Source organism: Colius striatus, chromosome 1, assembly GCF_028858725.1.
Source record: "Colius striatus isolate bColStr4 chromosome 1, bColStr4.1.hap1, whole genome shotgun sequence".
NCBI classification, from domain to species: Eukaryota; Metazoa; Chordata; class Aves; order Coliiformes; family Coliidae; genus Colius; species Colius striatus.
In genome coordinates, this window is record NC_084759.1 from 86499955 (window position 1) to 86527074 (window position 27120).

Consider the following 27120-nt stretch of genomic DNA (forward strand, 5'->3'; position numbering starts at 1 on the left):
CCTATGCAACCTGATCTAGGTGACCCTGCTTCTGCAGGGGGGTTGGGCTAGATGATCTTTAAAGGTCCCTTCCAATCCCTACCATTCTATGATTCTATGATAGCTTGATTTCTTGGTTCTAAAAAAAACAAACAACCTTTCCAGGCTAGTTATATAAATTCTCTTTGAGTGGGTATCCTTAATGCTGTTCTCACAGAATATGACTATACTTTACAGAATGCAAAATATAAATGAAAAAAGACATTTTATCCAGTTCCCTACAATATGTAAATATATAATAGTTTGCAATATGTAAACAGCTCATTACTGCTATCACAGAATAAATCACAATTTGGAGTTCATTTGGCTCACATGCAAGCACAATATCCATGAGTAACCAAACCCCCGTAGAGTCATCTCTGAGGGAGAAGAACTGTTGTTTCTGAAAAATGATTAGTTAATAAGCATATGTTGTATTTATTTAGTTTCCCCTTTTTTACTTAGAATAAATATTTCTCATATAAATTATTTGTAAGCAACTCCAACCCCTACCGTTCTATGGTTCTATGATTCTATGACTAGCTCTTAAAGCATATGTGATGATTTATTTTCCGATGTTTCAAATTTGACTGGCCTGATCTTAGAATTACACTAAAAAGACCTAACCTTTTGTTTTCCTGACAATGTAAGTTTCTCTACAATGTTAAATTCACAGATTTTTTCTGTAATTTTGTTAACAGAATTTTAATTGTTCACTTCAGGCTTAGCATTAATCTCAGTTCATTCTAGATACAAAACTAGTTACAATATTCTATCCAAACACACATAAACTCTTTACAATAAGGTTTTTGATACTTCTTTTAACAATGTCTCTAGATAAATCTAATTGTTTCATATGTCTCAGGTAAAAAAAAAAAAAAATCTGGATAATTAGTCTCATCACTCCACTGAAAATTATTTTAAATTAAAACTTCTTTTATCTGACTCTAGATAATCTCTCTCTACATTTAGTTTACAAGTGTAGAAAATTTGCACTTAATTTTGGGCGGAAGCTGTAAAACTAATACATAAAGAAAATGTTGCAATCTTATTATGTTAAAAGCTCAAAATTATGCAAAAAAGGCAGTCATTAGCTTTCATTATATGAGGAATAGCTTATTCTTTGCAAAACAGTGTTTGTACACTTTCTTCTTCCAAGGAGGTTATTAACTTAGGGTGGTCACCCTTTAGGCTTAGGGTCAGGGGTTTTCTCACATAAAAAGGTTATGATGTTATAATTGGCTTAGAGATCCTTTCACAAATTTAGAATGTGACTTACATTTTATATCAAACCTAGGTCATAGAGAGGGACAAGACTAAAGTAAAATTGAGGTTGGAAGATTATATTAGTAGGAACACCTAAATCAGAGCTAGATTACGGTTCTTTTCTTTAGGACTTGTCCTAGACTGTATCTCACAGAATCACAGAATCTTAAGGGTTGGAAGGGACCTTGAAAGATGATCTAGTCCAACTCCCTTGCCAAAGCAGGACCACCTGGAGTAGGCCATACAGGAACTCATCCAGGTGGGTTTTGAATGTCCGCGGAGAAGGAATCTGAACAAAAGCCTTTTGTTACTTGACAAATTTCAGAAACAGAAATGAAAACAATTTTCTAAAAAGTTAAATCAAAACCACATTAGCTGTGACCACTAGGAAAAAAAGCTCTGAAAAGGTGTCCAATCTCTTATTACGCAGAAACTCAGAATCTGTCTTTTGTTCTGCCTTCAAAGTCACCTTTTCAAATGAAGATCGTTGCCTTATAATGGCAACCCAGATACCACTAACCCATGAATGATATTCTTTTTCCCCCAAGTTTCTCCGAAACTAAGACAAAAGAATTTTAGCACCACAAACAGCTTATTTTTAATAAATGGATGACTAATGTTGTTGACATCTTACATTTTTAAAGCTCAGTCTTCCATACTATTAATATCACCAAAGTACGATGTCATTACACCTTTTCACAATCAGGCAACTTTACTTCATAGAAATACTTTCTCATCTCCATCTCCTGTGTAACAACTGCAAAAAAATCAACCAGCAGTTCTGCTTTGTCTATCGGATTTTGAAAAAGTAAAAAATCCTTTTAACTCAGAATGTTCTTAATGTCCTTCATAAACTCTCAACAAGTAATGGGATGATATTACAGGTCTCCATTCTCTCTTGAAGTTCAGTGATAAAACATAAATATTGAAAATACAGTTAGTCTTTTACAAGATCTTTTTTCAGTCTCCAGTTGTATTGTGCTCTGCACTTATCCAGGGCATGTATCTTTCATGAAATCTAGTTTAACTTGGTATCAGCTATCTATTGGCAACACACAGACCTATCTGCTAGTCCACATTTTTAAGCTATGCAGACAGCATGACATATGTGAACACAAATTATGCAAAACATTAAAATATCCTAATACTAGTCAGAAATTCAGTACATTTTTGCAACACAAGAAGCAAAAATTGCAGCAGAGGGAGATCAGGGGAATATTCTACAATATTAACAGTTGGAAAAATAAATTTTGGAGGAATATATTCAAAAGACACTCACAAACCTTACCAAAGCAGGTCCACAACGTCAATTACATTTTTTGACCCTACCATCTTTAGCAAGAGTACAGAGCCACACACTGAAAGGAACTCTAGACTTGCATCATAAGCCACTGAATATTCTGAAGAGGTGAGATGAAATGGACACTCAGGGGATGAAACAATCAACTGCATAAGGAATCTGTCAAGAATGCGCCATGGAAAATAAACAGAGAAGCTTTGGGGGGCACTGATAGGTTACAAGTAGAATGATCTATATTTTTGGGGGTGGCCTGCACACCAAACATTTTTATTGCACAGCTTTCTAAAAAATTCTGCCCTTACAGTATTATTAAGCCTTTTACTGTCCGACTATTAGTCTAGAAGATTAACGTGTCTTAATTGGTTAACTAAAAATCAGACCGTCATCTCACAAAGCATCTTTGTGATAATTTATGGGAAGTTGAAGTTTCTTCTGTGACCATATAGTGGTTTTTGAAGTTTGAATAACAGGCAAGAGAAAATGGTTTTTGAAGTTTGAATAACAGACAAGAGAAATTGCAACTTTTCACTGATTAGAATAAATTTGATATAATTAGAGATTATATAGTGAAGTGATTGCTTAGAATACTAGGATACCTTTAAAATACTGTTTAAATTCTAATGTGAAGATAAATTATGTTTGCTTTAGGAATGCTATTTGATTATTATAATTACCTTAGTTCAAAGATCTAACAAAGAATGAAGCTGAGACTCAGTAGAGGAGATATTTAGAATAATCTAGTCTAAGAGTAGGATAAGCACATAATTCTAAAGAGGGAAGGAGACAAGAACTCAAAGAAGAAAAGTATAAAAAAACCCACAAAATAGATAATTGTTATACAATGATGTAAAGAAACACAGTAAAACTAGTATAATCTTTATAAACTTGAAGTTCAGAAAGATTTTTAACAAAAGACAATTATTACAATCTTCTCCTGCAGAACAGATTGCTACTAAAAGTGATTTCCTTGTCCCTGATGGAAAGGGTATCAAATGGTGGGCTCTAGTCCACTTTCGTTCCCCAGTATGAGGAAAACTTTACAATTATAAAGGTGGAGAAGAACTAGGACAGATTGCATGATTGCATAAGTCATGCAGCCTTCATTAGTAAACAGCTTTAAAGAATATCCTAGAGGAATGGTTGCCAAAATGAACAAGGGAACAAGTAATATCTACCATGTTATCCCTAATTAACACACTCTTAGGTTCCACCAAATGCCTCAGCACAATCTTATTCACAGTCACTTTCCCTAACATGAAACTAGAATTCTTGGTACTTTGATAACAAAGAGCTTGGCTTGCAATGCTAAGCAGGTGTAATCCTGACCATCCACATGTCAGTTTCTTAACCCAACGAACATAAACATATATCAACCTGCCCTGCTTCCAATTACTTCATACAACTGTTAATATTACTCAAATTCTTAAAAGCTTTTTCCAAAGTTCTATTATTTTTTCTCCATTTACCCTATCTGGCTTTTTTTTTTTTCATTTACATATTTTAACCTTTGCCTACCAACATCTTGCCCTTAGAAAAATCCAAAAGCTACTTGTCTCTGGGCATTGACCTATAAATTCTCAGGTAATGAACAGAAAGATTACTGCTCATTCCTGTTATGCTGTCATACAAAGCTGTTAAAAGCAAGCATGGAAAAATTGGTCGTTGAAATTCCCTATGGGATCTCTGTGGGGGTTGGAAAATCATCAGTAACTTTTAAGGAGGCGTACAAACCCAATATAAACCATGTAATGAGGAATGTGATGGGAAACCAAACAGATAGGAAAGATGTCTTATGCCAGTGTAGTAGAAAAGCCAGCAACACTAATTGCTTGAAGAATTTTTTTTTTTTTTAAGAATGGAGCAAAATAATCTAGTATTTTTTTTTTTTTTTTTATTCCTACGTCTTGGCAGAAATAGTATTCACTGGCTAGGTTTAGCATGGCACTGCACATTTTAAGAGGATATACACTGGAGAAACACCTGGGAGTCCTCTTCGATTATAAATTAAACATGAGCCAGCAATGTGCCCTCATTGCCAAGAAGGCCAATGGCATCCTGGGATGCATCAAGAGGAGTGTGGCCAGCAGGTCGAAGGAGGTTCTGCTCCCTCTCTACTCTGCCCTGATGAGGCTTCATCTGTAGTCCTGTGTCCAGTTTTGGGCTCCTCAGCTCAAGAGGGACAGAAAACTTCTGGGGACAGTCCAGCACAGGGCTACCAAGATGATCAGGGGGCTGGAACATCATCCTTGTGAGGAAAGGCTGTGGGAACTGGGGCTGTTTAGTCTAGAGAAGAGGAGACTGCAAGAGAGGCAAATGGTGGATGTCAAGAGGTTGGGGCATACATACTGTTTCTAGTGACAGGGCTGGGGTAATGGAAAGAAGCTGTAACCCGAAAGGTTCCATTTAAACTTAAGGAAAAACTATTTCACTGTGAGGGTGAGGAAGCCCTGGCACAGGCTTCCCAGAGAGGGTGTGGATTCTCCTTCTCTGGAGGTTTTCAAAACCCATCTGAATGTGTTCCTGTGCGACCTGATCGAGTGGACTTGCTTGAACAGAGGGGTTGGACTGGATGATCTCTAGAGGTCCCTTCCAACCCCTACCATTGTGTGATTCTGTGACCCATGTTAAGAAACCACCTACCAGGTAAACAGCTTGAGTAAACTGTGTGACAAACATTTTAACATGTCTGAAAAAGTGAAAACCAGCTCAGGGCTCATGTACACGCAGTCATGATACAGTAGAATAAGTTGTACTCAGATAATTTCCAGTTGAGAATTTCCTTAAAACAATACTTAAGTATTTTCTTTTTCATACCATATGAAATACAGACATTTATACATATAATAATTCTTTTGCTTCAAAGAGAGAAAACATAATTGGTCATAGTTAGGGTTTGGGCAGTTTGATTGTTTGCTTGTTGGGTTTTTTTTTTAAATAGAGGAAATTGTTATACTATATAAATTACCTTAATAAATTAAACTTTTTGGCTACTAAGAGCTTTTCAACATAGGATTTAACATCAACAAACTGCATTCAGAAAAACTGAAATAAGAAATTAATAAGATTTCAGAATGCTAATAGTTTTTACCGTACTGAAACAACATACCAATGTGTAATTAATGGTTTTTTTGAACCGTTATTTTAGTCAAACACAAGTCACTGAATGAAATGAAAAAGGAAATTATTGAAATATAATATCCTGTGACAGGCAAAAGAGCAAACTAGTAGTCAGAAAAAAGAGTCAGGAGAAAAGGAGACTATATTCTTCAATCTCAGAAGCCTGCTCATAAATGTGGCACTTGGTAAAACCTTTCATTTTTTAATCTTAACAGCTAAGGTGTGTTAGAATGCCTTTAACAATCCTCCAGTTGTTGTGCTCTCTAGATGTAATATGCTGTAGTGAAATATACTTTCAATGGTTGAATGTACTTTAGTATGAAATCACAAATCATATTCTATTACTGTCAACACAACAAATTAAAAATAAGCTTACCGAAGACAATGCGCAGTTTTAGACCAGTGTTTTGTCACACAAGCACGTAACTGATCTTATGAGGCGGTATACATGTATACCTAAAAGTTACACTTTAGTAAGAAGCACAAGTCTTTCATTTAAGAGGCAAATGTCATTGAATCAATTGAATACTTGGGAATTTAGAAGCTACTGTAAAATCAGTTGCTGTATTTCCCTAAAAGTTCTATATGTCTCAGCTTGGAATTCAGTAGCTTTAAAAAATATCAAAAGCCCCAAGAGTACCACATATCTTCATTTTAATATAGAACTTCAATCGTATTCAAAGCATTTACTCCATCTAGCTACCTGGAAACTAGTTTAAAAACATTTCCTGGAATATAGATGAATTTCTAATAAAACCTTTAACTATGACTTAGCTTTGATTTTATTATATAAACCTATAAGAGATTTCAGTGAGAAGAGAGCTTACTTCCAGAGAGAGTTTACTTTTATACTCTCTACCCTACCCTAGCAGGCTCATTGTATGCAGTTTCCTTTAAAAATTATGATAAAAATATTCAGTTGAGAATAAAAATAAAAGTTGAGAATGTCTATCTACTAAGTGAAAATAAGTCAAAATTACAAAAAATTATACATCCTACAGATGTATAATCACTCCTACAGAGTGATTCCTGACTGTCATTCATTAGAATTTTTTTTCTGTATTTACTAATAAAAATTATTTATTCCAAAATACAAGTAGTATAGTAAAAATAATAAATTAAACAAACTCATGTTAACAACCCTAATATAGTCTTACTGTAATGTTTCATTGAAACACAGGTAAGAAAATGCAAAGGCATTAAACATGCCAAGTTCAATTAATTTTCTGTTTCAGTATAACTCTTTTACTTTGAAAGGAACTGTATAAACAAGGTCATTGTGATTTGGATCAACCTCTATTCCAAGCTCTGCCACAGAATAGGAATTGGATCTCCAAATGTAAGACAAAAAGGTAACACAAAGTAACAACATACAAAAAAGGAAACATTATTCTGGGATAAAAGCTGTGTGTTCCCTGAAGAAGACATTATTACCGGGTATAATTTTATGACCTCTTTAAGGTGTTTCTGCAGAGTAGTAAGATAATTTTAGGAAAACTATGTTTATTTCTCTACACATCCATAAAATACAAAATGAGCTGTATGAAACAGAATCCTCACCACAACGATGAAGTGGGCAGATTTTCATTAGGTTTCAGCAAAACCCATTGTAAAGTTATGTAAGCAATTTTTATTTTCAATAAAATACAAATTATGAAGTCAAATTCCATTAATCTTCAAGAAGAACAGATTTATATTCATGTACTTCCACACTAAGTACAACCAAGCCTTCATTAACTTCATGGATATTGTCTGCCATACTTAGAGATGCTGAATTTTATCAGATTGTTCTTATTAATTTCTCGGTATATTGGTGTAAAAATAAAGTGTAGACACCTGATAAATCCAAAAAGTTTAGTGAAAGCAATCCCCTAATTGTTTCTAACATTCAACAATAACTACTATATATATTGCTTGCACTATGAAAGAAGGAGTGTTCTTCCTAAATAACCCAAGTTTACTTTAATACATTAAAAGGAACATTAATAATTTTTTTGTAATTCATTCTAATTGTCAAAAATACAAATGTCTTTGTAAACCCTCCAAAACTACAGGACTTACTTTTATTTTATTTATGGCACTGCAATTTTTCTATGAAGTTTGTCATCAATAGGCACTATATTTTTAAACATTCATGAAACTGGAGTCTGAAATAACATGAACACAGGTGACTGTGATATATTGGCAACAGAAAGTGATTGTAAAATGATTTACATACGCACATTTCCCACATTTCATACATACCATATATGTGTGTAAAAGTGAGGTCTCACTAGGCTCTGTGTCCAGCATATTATTTAGTACTGCACACATCCAACAGTAGACACAAAGCATTTATGCTGAATACATTTTCCTTTCTCTATCTGTAAAACATCTGCTATGTAAAAAGCAGAGTTTACTGCAACTACAATTCTATCATGTGAAGCCTAAGCAAAAAATATAATGTTTTAAAATATGCATTTTACACTTCAAAACAATGTAATACTAATTGCCATATTGTACAGTAGGCAATACTGATCTGAATTCAGTAGTGTATCACTTTCAAAGATGTTTATGTGTATTCTAGAAGAGGGATCCAGTCTACATATTTAGAAAATATATCTTCCTTAAAAAAAGAAGCAAACACCATTCAATATTATTCAATATAAAACCAATCAAATAAAATCTCAAAATGGCAAAATTAACACCTTTCAAGATTCTTTTTCAAGGGTAATTTCCAAATTCCAGTATAAATGCAAACATTAATTCTGATAAATGAATACCACTTCAAACTAAGTTAACTTTGACCTGGAGATTCTAAACATACTGGACAAAGGAATCACTGTAGCACTGGCTGACATTTTTGCCTGTTCATCTCTTCATCTACCTATATAAAAGTGAGTATTGCTTGAAAAATCCTTGTGATCAGATCTACCACTCAGCACTTACAAATCATGATTTTAATAAACCCCACTGTGAAACATGAGACATAATAAGAAGTAATAAAGATAAAATGTTACATGATCTCTCCATAAATTTACTGGTAGGAAATTACCAGATGAAACAGAAGCATGAGAGTTAGATTTTTCTAGTCTTCATGGAAAAATATAGGTCAAAAGTTCAATGTAACAAAATAAATATACCTTAGTGTAAAATAGAAAAGGAAAAAGCAAAGACATTACAGTGGAGATAAACGAGCATGTGCTCAGGACTCAAAATATATTTCAAAAATTCTCGTCTGAAAAATCCTCACTATATTTGTCATGAGGAAAAAATATTTGTGGATATGTAAGGTTACTATAGACAGCCAAACTAATATCCAGTAAACTGCAATACGAAGTCTGACAGTTACTTCAAGGTAAAGGGTGTGCCAGTTCATTGCAAATCAGTTCACATTTTGGATGTGAACTGAAGTGTGATATTTAATGGGCAGATAACAACACTACAAAGTATCTTCTAAAGTATTTCCTCAGCTCATAGAAAAGCAAGGTGACCAATAGCTAGATCCATTTCAGTATCCAATATCTCATTTACCTATTGACTCTTGCTGTATAAATATAAAACTTAACACATTTGTTAATACATGCATCCTATGCAAATCATTGTATGGTTTGAACTCACTATTGAGTGACATATTAGAAAATATAAATATTGCAATAATACATTTTAATTATTTTTATGGCCAAAGGAAATAAAAACTATAGATTATATCACCATTCCAAACCCTTCTGCTAATAATAGAGCAGTATAACAATTAATTTTGCATATTTATACTTCTATGATTTCATTAAGGTATATTAAATGAACAATCACAAGAATTCATATTGTAAATTTTATTTGACACTTCACAGTGTTGTTTGAATTTTTGTCTCCTCTTGTATAAAAGGCATGGCTCAAAAATTAAAAAGACATGGAAGCTTGAGTTTTTGCAAAATCAGCAGCAAATGAGATTTAGGACAAGAATTAATAAGAGAGAAAGTAAAAGGTAATAATTTTAGCCTATATGTTTCCATTTCATTTCCATTTCATACAGACATTTTCTAATACCTTTTCTAAACTAACTTTCCCATTCAAAATTGTCCAAGCCTGTTGTCTTCCCTGGGTTCCTGTTCGGAATTTTCTAGCCAAAGGGATCCACTAGCAGCTACACTTTTTTTTTTTTTTTTTACAGTAACAGTTTTCAAATATTTTTCTGAGAAGCTATAACACATTATTTAGAGTTGGTGATGACATTTTTTGAAGGAGTCACCTTACATATAGAAATATCTAAGCTTCCTTTGGCGTAACATTCTAAAGAAGAATTTTTATTTGACTGTGAATAAATAGACTTTGGCCTTTTGAGTGAATTTAATCTGCAATTGCTTCTGAGAGAGAGAAAGATTCTGGATCAATCTATAGTGAACAGTAAGGGCCTACAGGCAGAGAATGCAGTATAAATGAAGAAACTCTTAATTTTGTAAGGAAATCAAATGATGCTAAAGGCCAAAGACTTCACCAGGATATCCCCCAAAAATGCCACAAGGGCTTCTGAATTCAGGTTAACTGTCACTATGATGACGCTAACGTCACATAGCAACTGAATTTGCTGCAGTCTATGACTGCAATGGCTAAGACTTTTCTGACAACTCAGAGATGGTTTTCTCCAGTACTAATAGTCAACACAAACAGTAACATACTCACTCTGAACATTTTTTTTGTTTCTGAAATGTATATTTGTGGGTGAAAGGAGCACTGAGATGTGAATATCTGAATTTTCTGTAGGAATGCTTAATGAGTTATGTCACAAAAAGATAAACAAGGAAAAACTATACCAAAAGAACAAGACCATTTCGTAAGCTTCTTTCTACTTGATCACAAAAAATCCTTCCACAAGGAAAGTTCTACAAAAGCCAAATGTCATAAACAGAAACACATACTAACACATACTCCCTTGAAAGTAAATCCAAATCTCTCTATCACACTTCATGCACACACATACTCTCTCTCTGATGACAATGTATAAAATGCCATCTGTCTTTTGCCACAGTGGAAAATGTAATTCCTTAATATTTATAATTTCATAAGTATGTCAAGAACAATTAGGACTCTACTGTGCCCACAGAGAAAGCCCACAGGAAATATTTTGAGACACAGCAGACACAATAATAAATAAATCACTGCAATGGACAAGAAGTATCTATTGCCTACTCAGTAAAAAATGTAAGAGCGGTCCTTTACTGGTTAGTTAGGCAAACCTACTTCATAACCGCATTTATAAGACTGCAGGAATGTCCATAGACTGGGATAAATTAAAAGTCAGAATTATATATAAGCCATTTATTTAGCAGCCACCGTAGAAACAAAACTCCTTAGGAATTTCCAGCAGCAGGCTACTGCGTGTACATGAGAATCTAAGAGAAATTTATCCATTGAAAAATGACGATGTAATTTTTTTACTACCAAAAAACATTACTTACAGAACTAAAATTACCTAATCAGAAATTGTCTTCAGAAACAATTTGGAACATCAAAGGCAGACAGTGTCAGTAGTACGTGATGCAAACTTGTCTAGTTAAGAAAGTATAGCCCTACTTGTGATAGGACTATGACAATAATGCTTGTGGGGGAGCCTGATGGGAAAATGAAAAAAAATAAATTAGATTAGATGGAAAAATGAACTTATATTTTCTCCTATATAAAAACTTTGCTCTAGATTTATGTCTGTATTTATACAACAGTTTAACTGTTGAATTTCCCTGCCAGACTCTAAGAATGCATACGTATTTTTTTCCTCTGCTTGAGGGATTGAACATTGAAGGAAATTGGTCTCACCCTTAAACAATAGGATATTCTAAGCAATTGCTCTTAGACAATCTTATTGACGTTACTGTGATTTGAATGTGTCATAATATTTAGAATCATGTAATAGATTCAGATAGAAAAAGAACACATACTACAAAACACTTTTATAAAAAATCACACATTTGATTTGAACTCTAGTTATAAACTGTCTTAAGTATTAGGCTATAAAGTTTGACCTTTTTCTTATTTTCTGTCTCAGTGCATACTTTCACAAGTCATAGCAACTGAAATAGCATGAGTAGAGGAGATTGATAGGACCTTCCCTCTGTCCTCTCCTCACCTATTATCTTCTGCACCAGACATACTTATGCAACTGTGAGGATCTGGTAAATATTCACAGAATCACAGACTCTTAAGGGCTGGAAGGGATCTCAAAAGCTTTGTGTTCTTTTTGATGACTATTATGTGCTTTATGTGTGTTTATAATTAACTAATGGCTGTGTGACAAATTTAGAGTTGTTTGTAAGCATGACAAAGTAGGAAAGGCAAAACAATGACATAGATTAATAGCATCTCAAATACTCAAAACTAATAGCAAGGGCATTGATTGTAAAGACCTACTGCTCTGTTCCTAGCTCATTACTATTTTGTTTCAAAGATGTTATTTTTGGTATGACTCTGTGTTCTGTCACAGACTACTAGTAGGGGTTTATGCTTGGATCTAGCACATTAGCCCTTTTGCTGAAGGGTGGATTAGAAGGGAAAAAATAAAATTAAGTGTGGTTCTGCTGTGCAGTTTCAGTTCAGCAAGGTGCAAGTCATGCCTGTCACTTCACAGGTGAAATTTAGAGAGACAGGTAAAAGTCCAGACTACATCTAAGCATTTAACCAGGACAACTACACCTGTTACTTTTGCTCAGGATTATTTTTCCAGAATTTATTAAAAGGGTTATTAATCCACAAAATTCCATATATACACAAATACTTGAGGTCTGCCAGACGTGACAGAATTAATGTGTTTCTCAATAATATAGTTTGTAGTTTACACAGACTATCAGAATAAGTAATATGCATACCACAGACATTTTTAATTAGCTGTTATATGCATTTGTAATAATACATGCAACAACATCCAAAATATACAGATGTACAGGTTTACAAATGGACTGACTTATATGTGGTTAAAGAAGATGCAGCTTTGCTAGCCTCCTCACAGCACAGCAATATTAAAACACCTGCTGCACAAAGAGTGAATGTAACCTAAGGTTCACCAGCAGCCTTATGTTGTGAGCAATTACAGTTTGCTTTTCTTATTAATTTTAAATGGGCTACCATGCTTTGTTTGCACAGATTTTTAATTGTACACAAACCAGCCGCTCACAAAATTCCATGTGGACCACAGGTCCTTGAAGCCTTGCTACATCTGAATTGTTTCAAAACAACATGATAGTTTATTAGGGGAATCAAGCTGTTCTGAGTCTCAAAAGGGCACAGAAAAATGCATAACACATACTAGACGGCAGTACTGCAGAAGTGCACCTACTGAGAAAGCCAACAAAAATTGAACATTCTTTTTGACAAAGGAAAAAAGGATGAAACAGTCTAATCCTTAATGCTCTGCATATGCTAAACCACCTCCAAAACATCATACGCAGTAGCATAAGTATAGCTCTAAATGCTAAGATGCTATCAAAAAAAAAAGCAAGCCTTGGTTGGTACTTTACATTTTCAAATATGCATGTAGTTTACATAGAGATTATTTTCTTTGAATGTTTCTTCTGTATTTTTTTAATACCCTGAAGAGGAAGAATCAATCAAAACCAACTGATCTGAGGGTGGAGCACAATACAATTGAACGTACAGTGTGTAGATTAAACTGAAAAATAGTTTAACTGTATAATTAAAATGTATTAGTAGGTAACTCAAAATTATTTTCAAGAATATTCCTGTTGGGAAGGCAGTAATTCTAGAAACAAATACGCTTGTGAGATATACTAATTATATCTTAAATATACTAAAGGCATATTATTCATATTACTACATTAATCGTAGAATCATAGAATGGTAGGTTTGGAAGGGATCTTTTGAGATCATCTAGTCCAACCCCCCTGCAGAAGCAGGGTCACCTAGATCATGTCACAAAGGAACACATCCAGGTGGGTCTTGAAGGCCTCCAAGGAAGGAGACTCCACAACCCCTCTGGGCAGCCTGTGCCACTACTCCGTCACCCTCATAGTAAAATAGGTTTTTTTCTTATATTTAATGGAACTTTTTGTGTTCCAGCTTCATCTCATTATCCCTTGTCCCGTTGCTAGCTACTATAGAAAAAAGGGATGCCCCAACCTCCTGACACCCACCCTTTAGATATTTGTAAATATTAATAAATCTCCCCTCAGTCTTCTCTTTTCTAAACAGCCCCAGATCCTTCAGCCTTTCCTGTATGAGAGATGTTCCAGTCCCCTGATCATCTCAGTGGCCCTGCACTGGACTCCCTCCACAAGTTCTCCGTCATCCTTGAGCTGAGATTATTAACACTGAATAAATCCTAACATTTACTACCATATACACTGTTCTTATGATCTTTTAAAAGAAATTATTGTGAATAAATGCAAAGTCTTATTTTTAAAATTGTCACAATCCTCAGTACTGTTTTCCACTTAATCACCTTTACTGCTTGCTAGAAGAAGGATATTAGTTCATTATGTTCCCTATGTGAACACCACAGTGAGTTACCACAGATGTTCAGCTCTCAGGAATAGATTTAAAGCCTGAAAGTCCAGGAGGATCACATGTGCAAATATCTTTACCTTTCCAAGTTTCTCAATGAACCTACTTGGAAGCAGTTGTTTTTAAAGAAAATGGGAAAGAGACTTCACTGTCAGAGACACATTATGAGAACTAAAATGACAACTTAGACAAAAAAATGTCACTTGTTATTGAAAGACTGGCTGAAAGACAAATTAGTTTTAAAAAGATTATTAAAATAGGCTTTTTCAAAATGAATGCCTGGCCTAATCACTTTGACTATGCTTTTTTATCAAGGCTTATTTACAACTAGGTGTATCTTTTTGATGTCATGTCTTTAAAGTACAAACAAATTTAAAAACTTGGCAATGGCATAAAAATGCAAATGCATTCCATAAGATGCACTCAATGGGATGTATAATCTTTTGATAATGGCAATGCTTAGGGCAGCCAGGATAAGACAACAGCACATGCAGAATTCCCCTGTGTTGTACAAACAAATATTTTGCATCTGTAACATTCAGATCTGCGAGACATCACCACTGGCAGGAACACTGAAAGCTTAAGTACCAGCTCTGTGCCAAGGCTTGCTGCTGGAGCGAGGGAGGGATTCTGGAAGAGAAGGGGATTTGCAATGAAAATCTTAGCCTTTGCAGCAACTGCACCATCACACTCTCAACCCTTCCTTACAGGGGAGCTGTTGGATCAAACTCATGAGGACAGCTGAGCTTATCTAGCAGAAGTTGAGCCAAGCATCCTCCCTATTGCCCACATGCTACACAGAGAAGTCCACAACACAAGGCCAATTGCCCAAGGGAAGTCCAGTTTAGCTTACCATGGAATTCATTGTAGAGTAAAAAAATTCCTTCACTATGAGAGGAAATTTTGACAAGTGTAGAAGGTTACACAGCATTTAGTCAGATTGTGAAAGAAGTATCTAGTATCTATTAATGACTAATATTTATGATTTTAGTACTTTAGGAATATCTAACAATAAGTCTTACGTGAAAGACCAGTTGTATCCTACTTTCAGTCTTAGCAACCACTTAGCCTTGTTTCTCCCATGAGAAAAAACAGAAATTGAAAGAGAGAAATATGCTTTGGAAAGAACTAAAAACACTTGTCAATTTAGAAGAGGGCAAGCCCCTGTCATCATATCTGCATTGCAAACATTTTTCTGTTTGAGTTTTGGTTTGTTTTCTTTTTTTCCCCCTGCTATAAGGCAGCGTAAAAGGAATTTGTCAAGAGGATTGCTGCATCAACGGTTTTCACTGCAAGCACTAGATGTGTTTTTCCTTAACTATATCAAAAGGAGAAAAAATCATCAATGCATTTCAGAATTGTTAGCATTTTGGAAGAGCATAATGAGTGATTTCAGTAGAAATGCTGAAAAGAATATATGAAAACTATTCTAGAAACTATTATAATGTTCTACAGTCATGCCAACAATTTAATGTGGAGAAGAAAAAAACAAAAAAGAAACCATAAATAACAAATATATACTTGCATAATGCATATGTGTGCATATCTGAAGGTGATATTGAATCTTAAGGTGTGTATAACAAGGCAGTACTTTCTACCATACTTAAAAGAAAGAGTTAAGATTGAGTGACAGCAAGACAAAAATGTTTGGTATACATGTGTTTATCATTAAAGAATTTTTTTTTCTAACCTTATTCAGCTATGGATAACTTCACTCTTGTTTTACCCTCTACCAGTTCAAGACTGTATATTAAGTTTCTTTACACTTTTGATATTTCTTTTATGATTAATTCCTCCTAAAAACTTGAAATCTGCTAATCCACATTTCTATTGCATTATCTGCATATATGACCTTAATTTAATTTTGTTAAAATCTTTCTTCTGTAAATTTACAATGAATCATTGTGTGAGTTAGTTTCAACAAACTTTCATGTTGCTGTATGTGAAAATTCAAATTAAAAAGCTATCTATAGAAGGACAATGCAAGGAAAGAGTCTTGAATCTTTAAAAGCAGTGAAAGCTGAATATTGATTGCTTCCATTCTAATTTCCTTGTTAAGGACTTTTTGCTATTTCTAGCTCTCTTCATTCCAGAATTTAAAAAAACATTACTATTCAACATTACCAGTGTTTCCCTTAAATACACCACACAGCAGACCTGAATCTGAATTGTCCTCACAAAAGTATTTATTTCTTTCGGGATTTAGTTTACATTTTCTGCCTTTAATTTTGAAGATCCTCTATTTAATATGTTTAGATCTTCTCAGTTCCATGTTTCTTGATCTGTCAGGCATTGACTTACCTCTTGCTTTTTTGTTATAACATCACTGTTGCAAGACTCTTATCTGTACCACAAGTACTATGGGAAAATGTTAGTTCTCCAGTCATCCTACTTTCTTTTCTGCTATTTCCCATCTCCTTTTTGGAAACTGCATTTTGCCACAAAAATATTCCTCTGGAACACTTAAAGTCTCAAAAATCATGCAGAAAATGTTTAGAATTAACTAGGAGGTTGCTATCTGAAAGTAATAAGGTATTCTGAAATTTTCACCATTTTACTGCAAGTGACCAAAGGAGCACCTATGACTGCTAGCTAAAAGAAAGTTTTTTCCACAGTGGAATGAAGTAGAGTGATGTGAATTTTAGAAATGGTGGGCTTTGACATCAGCACTAATGATCTTTTAAGAGAAAGGATTTAACAAATGCTGCCACTCTGCAATAACAAATGACATTCAACTACATTGTTGCAAAAAAGATGAAAAGAACAATTTCATCTTAAAACTCCATTAACATGTTTCAAAAAATATAAAAAGAGAATAAAAGTTTCATATATGCCTGGAATAAACATTTGATTTAAAATTATTTGCAAGTATGTGGCCTGGCACACTAAATATACATTTAGTTTAGAAATAAATTTATATAAGTTTTATACAAACTGATAATGAATTTATCCACATACCCATGTTTGCTGCATCAACTATTTGTGGTGTCTCTGTTGACAATTTCTGAAGGGCCAATTCACCATCTGTCTTCTCTGGTGAGCTGTTATGTTGAGACTGCTGTTGGTCCTCATCTTCAGCAACAAATGAAATTACACCTAAAATAAATAGATACCAGGTGTTATATTAGCCAGGGCATTAGCTTTATAAAACAGACTGCCAGGCATGTTTGAGTATTTCCTCAGTTCAAAACTAATAAAAAAAGTGTAGCAAAACTTCCACTCCAGGTGCCAGACATGTAATTTTTGGTAATAAAAATTCTGTCTTGAGCAAGTCAAAAGAAATTAAGCATTTTTTCTCCCCAAAGTGTTTTTCTGCTTACCTGAAAATATCAGTAATAAGTACCTGAAAAATCAGTATTAAGAAAAACCTACTTTTTAAATCTTATAAAATATGACAGAAAATAATAGTGTCTTTCTTTCCAGTGCAATTTTCAATGCATATTCTTGATTCATTCTGTTTTTTAAATCAGTTTCTCATTTTAGTGCTGGGAGTTAATGAAATTAAGTCAAAATATTCATATGATTCATTTTTATATTCTATGTTATATATTTGTGTTCAGGGAAGATAAAATACATAGAGATTATAAAACCAGGATTTTAATATTGTCAGATTTCTATTTGATAATACAAAATCCATCTTTAAATAAGCAGTATGTATATGGTTCCTTTAAAAATAAAAATATTATTCTGGAAAATGTGATATAGTGTTTTTAAATAAACAGGTTTTGTTTCTGTCATTATATTCCTCTAAGAATTTTAAATCTACACAAATTTTTGGGAAATATTACATATTATTAGTATTTTATCAAAATGACTGTCTATCGTAATTTCTACACATTCTGAAGAGTTTCAAAGCTGAAATAAATGTATGTTGCAGGTTTAATTATTTCCTCATATGTACAATCAAAAACAAATTCACAGAATCCCAGAATCTTATGGGTTGGAAGGGACCTTGAAAGATCATCTAGTCCAATCCCCCTGCCAGAGCAGGACCACCTAGAGTAGGACACATAGGAACTCGTGCAGGTGGGTTTTGACCGTCCAGGTGGGTCTCCAGAGAAGGAGATTCCACAGCCCATCTCGGCAGCTTGTTCCAGTGCTCTGTCACCCTCACAGTGAAGAAGTTTTTCCTTATTTTTCTTTGGAACATTTTAAGTTCCAGCTTGTGAAGCAGGTGATTTATTTTATTATACTATACAGTAAGAAATTTGTCCATTTGAGATCATTAGAATTCATTTGAAATGGACTCCCAAGAGGAACTTATGTTAATTGTGTCTTATTTGGGAAAATAATTCATAGTGGAGCTTTTATATTTTAAATGAAGAACTAATACAATTTTATGAAAGTCCCACAAGAATTTTATTTGAAAATAACTACATTTAAAGGTTTTTTGTTTCTCCAGCTTTGAGTAGGATAGATATGTAGTAACAGATCATGTCAGAGCTGACATGCTGTGCTCCCTAAATTTAGCAACTTACTAGCAGGAAGAGATACAACTAAATAGCAAGGCTCACATGGGACCTGGAAAAAGGAGAAGCAGTGAGGGGGAGAGTTGGCACCACACCAGTCACAACAACTGGCTCAGGAAGGTGCCATGACTTTAGCAGCCAGGAGTTTACCAAGCTTCCCATATATATACGTGCACACACCAATCTCATTTACAGTCCTGAAGGCTTAACTTTCTTCCCTTAATCACAGAATTGTGCAGAAGGCTGCATTCATACTTAGAAACATACCGGTTTCATTTCAATAGGGAACAGTCTTAATAAAATGGCCTCATGGTTAATTTTGATAATAATACGCTAGGAGGATGTTATTCTTACAAGAATGAAAATGAGGAAAATAAAACATAAGTCAAATGCTACCAGGAAGCATTGGAAAAAACATTGTTCATGATATACTCAATGCTAGCTACACCAGGTGGCAATTTCAACATGACAAAACACTGTCAAATTCTTTCTGTTAAGAAGAGTTAAATTAAATCATTACAGGGAAGTAATGTTTGTTATCTTCACATTGCCACTGTCTCTTTTGCTCTGAGAGACAGCAACTGGGCGACATAGATATAAAATACTAGAGCCGAAAACAAAACTAAAAGATTAAAATAGTTGCATATTTAAATTCAGAGAAAGGAACTATCCATTTTTAAATTAAAAAAAAAAAAATTACAATCCCAGTTTTTCATACCTTTAAGAAAAATCTATAAAAACATAGATAAATAAAATAAACAAATAAACAAAAAAAAAAAAAAGAAAACCTAACAGCTTAAATATCTCTTTTTTTATTATTCCTAAAACTAATCACAGTACATAAGCCAGAAGTTGTGTCCAAATAAGCAGAACAGTGATTGCAATTTAAGGAAATTATTGACTATTTTTTTAAATCTTCAGAAAATGTAGATATCTAAGTAAAATCTAAGTATGGAAAGCTCAGGACAATGAAGTCTGAAGAAAATGGTCAAATTACATAAATATTGATGTAAGAGATCATATTTGGATGGTACTAATATCTAATGGATCTCGGGATGAATCCATAGAATCATGGAATGGTAAGGGTTGGAAGGGATCTTTAGAGATCATCTAGTCCAACCGCCCTGGTAGAAGCAGGTTCACCTAGATCAGGTCGCATAGGAACATGTCCAGGTGGGTTTTGAAGACCTCCAAGGAAGGAGACTCCACAACCCCTCTGGGCAGCCTGTTCCACTGCTGTGACTAATTAAACTAATTCTAATTAAATTGATTTTATGGCTCCATATATAGTTCTAGTATTATTTTGGTCTATTGAAGAACAATTGGAGAGAAAAAAACTGCAAGAGAAAGGCTTCAGTAATTTTAAATACCATCCTAACCATCAATGTACTTGAAAGACTTAACGATTACAAGAAAATGCATAAAAAAATGCAAAATTATAAGCTAAAACACTTGATTAAATGCTGTATATCACTAAATTCGTAAATTCTAAAGCCTCCTTACAGTAGAGAATATTTTGTTACACTTCTCTTTAAAATTTAAGTATTTTTTCCATGTAATACTTGCTTCCAGTTACAATGGCGGGTTCTCTTACCCATTGACTTTATTTCAGAATACTGTACTGTGCACAGTACAGTAATGTGAGAGACAGAAGGACAGAACACATTTGTTCTCAGCTTTAAAATTTCTCATTTCATCAGTAAATAGCAGAATGGTAACACTAACCTCTTTGGCTCTGCACAAAAAAACACTCACAAAAGCATAAAAAAAATCTAAGAACTCTGAATAATTAATCTTTACTTGTAGTAGATCTTGGAACACTTGAAAAGATCTCTAACTAAATTTCTAATACTCAAGTATGTTTCAAGAGCTAGTGAAAGAATTATGGTAACTAAAAACTACTTGATTTGCTAAACCATTGTGCTGATAATCATATGATCAAAAAATCAGTGAAGAATTGTTCTATAATTACTGACATTCAATTTTCCTTCTTTATGGCAAACATCTCAAAGAAACAGAACACAGAACAATGGGGTTAAAATCTTGATCAATGAAGGTGAATGGATTGATGCAATATATTCAGATCTCTGCAAGGCATTCAATTAAATCTGTGAGAGTGTTTCAATTAAAAAAATAATCTTACTATATATGGCAAAGATCTTTAAACTCAATCTATCTTAAAATATTAATAAATTGTTTTTTATAATTGTTATGGGCACCAAAGTATACTGGCTTAAAGCTATTTATTTTATATATATATATAAAATATTAAAATAATCCCTGGCAAGAACTCCAAATAACAAAAAATAACCAAAAAATTTAAAAACATATCTATTTCAAGTCAAATACAGGATGCAGAATCTTTATCAAAGAGGACAGCTAATTCATAGTATGCTCTGCATGACTTGAGTCTTTACAGTAAGGTAAAGTATTTTCTTAGGAAGTATTCCTAAGCAAAACAATCTCCTGGTTCAGGAGTGAACAGTGCAGTCCAATAACTGTTATTGCAGATTAAGATAGCTAATGATACACAGATATATTAATTCATTCAAATTATCCACTACAGAAAGAAAATCCAGTGAAAAGTTGTTTTGTGGGATGGGGAAGAGGGTTCATACAGTATAGTGTAATAAAAAGTCATTAGCACTATGAAGTACTAAAAAATACATTGCAAAGGGGCTGAAACATTGTATCAGAAATGACATTTAAAATAAAAAGTAGGCATCTTATATTTTTTTCATAAGTTTCTACTGAATTTGGCTCCTATGTTATTAAAGGGCTTTTATACGAAAGTTTTAGTCTTTCATCTGTGAACAGTCTGTCATCCTATAATATCCTCATCAGGAAGCTCAGACAATGTGGCTTGGATGAGTAGATGGTGAGGCAGATCAAGAACTGTCTGAATAACAGAGCCCAGAGGATGATGATCAATGGCATCAAATTGAGTTGGAGGCCTGTGGACAGTGGAGATCCACAGGGATCGGTTCTGGAGCCAGTCTTGTTCAATACCTTCATCAACAATCTAAATGAGGGGCAGTGTACCTTCAGCAAGTTGGCTGATGACACCAAACTGGGAGGACTGGCTGATTCCCCAGAAGGCTGTGCTGCCATTCAGTGGGATCTTGACTGGCTTGAGAGTTAGGCAGAGAGGAACCTCGTGAGGTTCAACAAGGACAAGTGCAGACTCTTGCATCTGGGAAGGAACAACCCCATGCAAATTTTCATTGCAAATTTTCTAGTTTTACTGTCCAGTGTTTAAACATTTTATACAACTTCAGATTACATATTGAAACCAAAGCCTTATTTTATACTGCTTCAGAGAAGATGTATGCTTTTAAAAGGAAGTAGTTTGGTTTATTTCCTAATAAAACTGTAATTGCAACACCACACGTTAGACTGACTCATTGGCTATACAGTATAATACACCATCCCTGCATCTAATTAAAAGAGCAAGAAATAATCAACTTTTTCCAGTCTGTATAATTTGAATGGACTATTTGAAAAATACCTATTATAAGTATTTATTTGCTGGTGTGATGATAAAATCCCAAAATATCCTGATATTTTAACTGGAAACAACAGATTATGTGGCCATGGAACTCATCACATAAATCTGAAAAGATATGGAAATGTTTGGCTTGTGGCTTACATACACCAAAGTGATCTCAATAAGCATACATCTTGGCAGCAGGAGGAGATGCTTTAAAGTTTTACTGTTTTCTTCTGGCCAATGAAATCAATGTATAGTTGCAGCCTCAGAAAAGTTTCACAGGAGAAATAAGATAAATTAAAAAGATGAGTATAACTTATGTAAGGTATAGCTTTGGCCAATTTTTCTTCTGGCAGTTTTTCTGCTGACAAATGAAGACATTTACTGTAGGTTACTCCAAACTGTATAATCTCTTTTTTGCACAGGAAAAACTCTATGATAACATCTGTAAATTCTAAAAAGTTTCTGTAGTTCCTACTACTTGTTGGTATACTGAGACAAAATGCATTGCTCCCCACATCCATGAAAAGGAAGCAGAAGAAGTGAGTTGCATTTCAGATATGGTTTTATAGATTTAACAAAGAGAGGAGTTATTTTATGTATAATTCTCTTTGACCCTTCTTAATGTGACAATGAAACCATGATATGAAAGTGTACAGGAATATGCAACTCTAACTGCACTATGAGAGGTAGAAAAGGGATGCTGGGGATCATCTTCCCAGGTGATGGCGTGTACAACTACAGCAGCCCTTCTTCAGTGAGCAACAGTGATCCAGCAGTGGAGGTATGGCAGAGCCATTCACAGTAATCAGACAACCAGAAAATCCTTTATCTTTATTACAGATTAATTAGTCTCAATTTGTTAGCGTTGCAGTTGAAGAGGAAGCACTTATATCAAACACACAGACAGATGCTGTAAATACAGCAATGGCTATAAGAAGCTACAGAGATAGTCTTCCTCCTGCATATGTTTTATGACTCCATTGAAATTAGAGTGATCAGAAGATCAATTTGCAGAATTTCAAAGAAAAGGACAATATTTTTTTTTTAAATATCAGACTTCACACAGGTGTTGAATGAAAAGTACTGTTAAACAAGTAAGCTTAATCAATTTAATAACAGTCCAAGATGTATTGGCATGATCCTCTCCATGTCATTAAAACTGTCCTACAGTTGCAGTCTGACAGGCCATGGCCTGTAACACACAGCCCGTTTTTCTCAATGTAAGCTTCAAAATCTCCAAGTAGCATGGAAAAATGTTGCCTACTAAGTACAGATATAGAGGATAAATAAATGAAAGGTGATACGTAAAATTAGTAAGCTCCTTTCCAAAAGCTAGCTTTTTTTTTTTAAATGGAAAAAGGACACTGACTATAACAAGCATGTTTTCTGGGTTTTTTTGCACAATAAATATTCCAGCATTACAAGCCTTGTTCTATTCTGGAAAAGAATCTGGTCTGTTCTATAGAATGCAGAAATAAGAGTTCGATAAAAGGTAATGTGGGGAAGATGCTTTATCAAACCAAGAGGAAATTGCACTGTTACTTCAAAAACAGATTACTGAAAAATTTTATCCGCTGCCAGAATGCTGCGTAAGGTGCTTATTACCTATTATTTCTATGTTAAAGCTCTCATACAGCTACAAACCAACCAAAGCATACAATATTAGCCTTTTATTAGAATGCTCCCAAATGGACTTTTGAAAAGAATTGGGCCCATTTTTTTAGCTTAGCAATCATCAAATAGAAAAAAGAAAGGCAAAAGAAGTATAATTTTGCAACTATATAATTTCACAAAGAAAAAGATTTTGAATTTAAAGAAAAAATGCAGAGCATTTGTTCAGTACAACAATTTACATGGTAGAAGTCCTTTTAAGAGAACTTATTTCAATATGACCAAAAAATACGTACTAGAACACCAAGGCTACAAAGTTTTATACTTTGAAGTTAGGGAGTTCTCAACTTGAAGTCATCCAGCAGTACTACGACAGCATCTTCAATTAGATAACTAAATAGATCTTATTTTTTCCCCACAGGATAAAATTTACTCACTCTTTGGCTAACCTTGGAGCATTGCTTTTTATTTTCAATCATTTGACATGTTGGCCCCATGGATTATTTACTTTCCCCTGAACAACTTCACAAATGGATATAGAATACCTTTCTTTCCTAGTGTTTAAATTATACTTCTCCCATACTATCTTGCACTTAGAAAGGACTGAGATTCTTGACTAATTAATTCCCACTTGCATCACTTACATCTAGTCTGTGATTCTTGAGCTTCAGGCTGGCTGCTGAGTAATCCTAAAAGCGCCAAAGATGCATGTAAATTTCTGGTTTGACATTAAAGTTTCCCAAGAGTTGAAAACTATGCTTTGGGGAACAAATATGACACCCTAGCCTTGCACAGTGTAAAGCAGACAGGTTACCTTTCTCCCTGAAGCCACAAACTAAGCACTTCCTAACTGACATTACCTTTGACAGAACACCTGGTAGTTAGGTTTATATCACACCTAACAGCAGACAGCAAAATCAGCTGCTGCCTTTCAAACTTGCAACAATGACCTTTCTTCCCTCCACCCTTCTCCTTCCTACAGCAACTGAATGATTAGAGAACATGAACAAATTTTTCTGACTTAACCAAAACCATCCCTGGTACAGAGGAAAAATAAATGCGATTTCCTAAGGCAGTGATTAACGCAAGCACTGAGCCAGGGAGTGGATGGCAGATAACTGGGCACTGTCTCTTTTCAAAGGATAACTTCAGCCTTCTATCAAGTTACTTTAAAGCCTACAATAAATTAACTGTTTTCTGGAAAGAAAAAAAGAACATACGTGGCTTCCCAGCCTTTGAACCAATAACTATTCCATCAAGTTAGAGGGACTGTCTATTTTCTCTTTTTCTCACTCACTGAACATATAATACTTCCAAACATAATGGAAAGCATTGTGACAGAAGTTAAGAGAATCAGAGAACATAAGGGAAGTTGGTCTGAGCATATTATCTCTGTCCATTTGAAGGCACGATTTTTATCACATGGTATTAATTTGCTGTATGATAGAACCCTTGGAGCCTCTCTTACTGAAACTTTCAGTGTATATAAAAGAATTGGCCATTTTCTAAGCCAGGAGAACATTCCTAAATCTTTAAGGCCTAAAAGAAAGGCATAAGTTAAAATATAGGTCATCCTCAATATTTCCTGGTGAACATTTTTTGTGGTCACAAATTCAAGTGAAAGTTGACTCCTAATTATAGAGAGAATTTTGTTTTGGGGCTACAGATTTAGCAAGAAGGCACTGAAGTGTTTTTGTGACACAAGGCCGAGCTTTGTTAAAAGCAATAATTTTCACAAATCTCCTGTGAGTTTGCAATATTAAGAATATTTTACACACCAGATACTAAAACCAAAATGGCTGGATGAGAAAACAAGTTTGACATCCACAGAGACAAGAATGAATAGTTTTTTAATATTGAGAAAGCAACTGTCATTGATCTCAGTTTTTGAAGAAAGTAGCAGTATCATGTTCTTAAGTCAGGAACTCACAAAACAAAAACTATAAAATTATCATTTTGGATTGAGTGATTTATCCAATATCAGAAATCCTCTTCAAATCTAGGATTCCTGGATGCTATTCAGTTACTTTAAGATAGTCGGACAGTCTCTTCTGTGCCATAATTTCCTCCCAAACATACTGTTGCATATTGTACAGCCCCATTCTCAAAATCATGCTTTGCATACTATGAGGTAAAGAATGAGCACCATGAAATTGTGGAATTATTACTAAGCATTTGAAAATTATGAAATCTGAATTTAACAAAAAAATAGTTAAAAAAATACTTTCAGGCCTAAACATTAAATATACATGCTGGTGTTAGTTAAAACAAACAACAGACTCACCATTGTACTATAAGAATATCTGTATAAACATGGACTGATGCAAATTATTTGCAATTAATTTTATATCTTTAGTTTCTACATGTCTCAAAGACGGCATCAAGTTCATTCTGTGTATATACTCTTGACTGGTGGTCATCCCATTTTACTCAAGGGAAAGAATCAAATTCTGATCTCTGCTTTTAAATCTTCGGCTCTCGTAGGGCTAAGATAACTACAGCTATTCAGGTTATGGAAAATTAAATTGAGACCTAAGAACCTGGTGATAATTCAAAATCGTTAATCCTACTGACTCAATTTCCATGGGACCATTAAATGCATTCAGTTGCACATATGCTGGCATTTTTAAGGACCTGACCACATATTTGCTGTAATATATCTTTACAAATAAAAATATCAGCCAGTTTATAAACAGCATCAGCGGTAATTATAGCCTTATTTCCAGAAGAGACAATATGTTGGAGAGAAAACTGAGCATTAAACAGATTATCAGCTAATTTAAAGGAACTGTATATACATGGATTCTACATTGTACCTTGAAAAATTCCTCGCCTCCACGGAGATACACTCAAAGTGTAAGCGACTGTGTCCTCTGGTACTACAGTAATAGCAGGTGCACCACTCACCATTGAAAGATCTGAAGATACCTGGTGAAGAGAATCCATAAAGATGAAAAACCATCAAAAGCAAGTTACTGTTGCAAGAACACTATGGACACAATATCCCTTCTACTTGCTTTGAAAAGTAGAATATAAAGTGTGCTATGAGTAATTCCTAACCTTTATGCACAGGACAAGAATACATACTGTCAGAGTAGTATTGGCACATACAGATGGTATCAAGTACAAATTTTGAAGTCGCTGCTCAACACAGGTAAAAGCATCTCACTTAGACCATGGAACTCCTTACATATGAGTGGATTTGAACAGTCAGGCCCTTAATATTCAACATACAAGAGATTTAACAGTAGTGATTCATCTGACTAGACAAACCAAGGCAAAATTTGGTGTCATTTTAACATTCACTTCTACATCTCACGATATTAAACTGTGCTTTTTGATATCTTGTATTTTATAAA

At 34.2% G+C, this 27120-nt stretch overlaps 1 protein-coding gene across 1 annotated transcript in view; it reads right to left on the bottom strand.

Annotated features, from left to right (window-relative positions):
* Nucleotides 1–27120, bottom strand: part of CFAP47 (cilia and flagella associated protein 47) — a 278645-nt gene that overhangs the window by 98460 nt on the left and 153065 nt on the right. Inside the window, 2 exon segments of the mRNA XM_062004443.1 lie at nucleotides 17147–17284; nucleotides 26578–26689. Coding sequence (XP_061860427.1) covers nucleotides 17147–17284; nucleotides 26578–26689 — 250 coding nt within the window.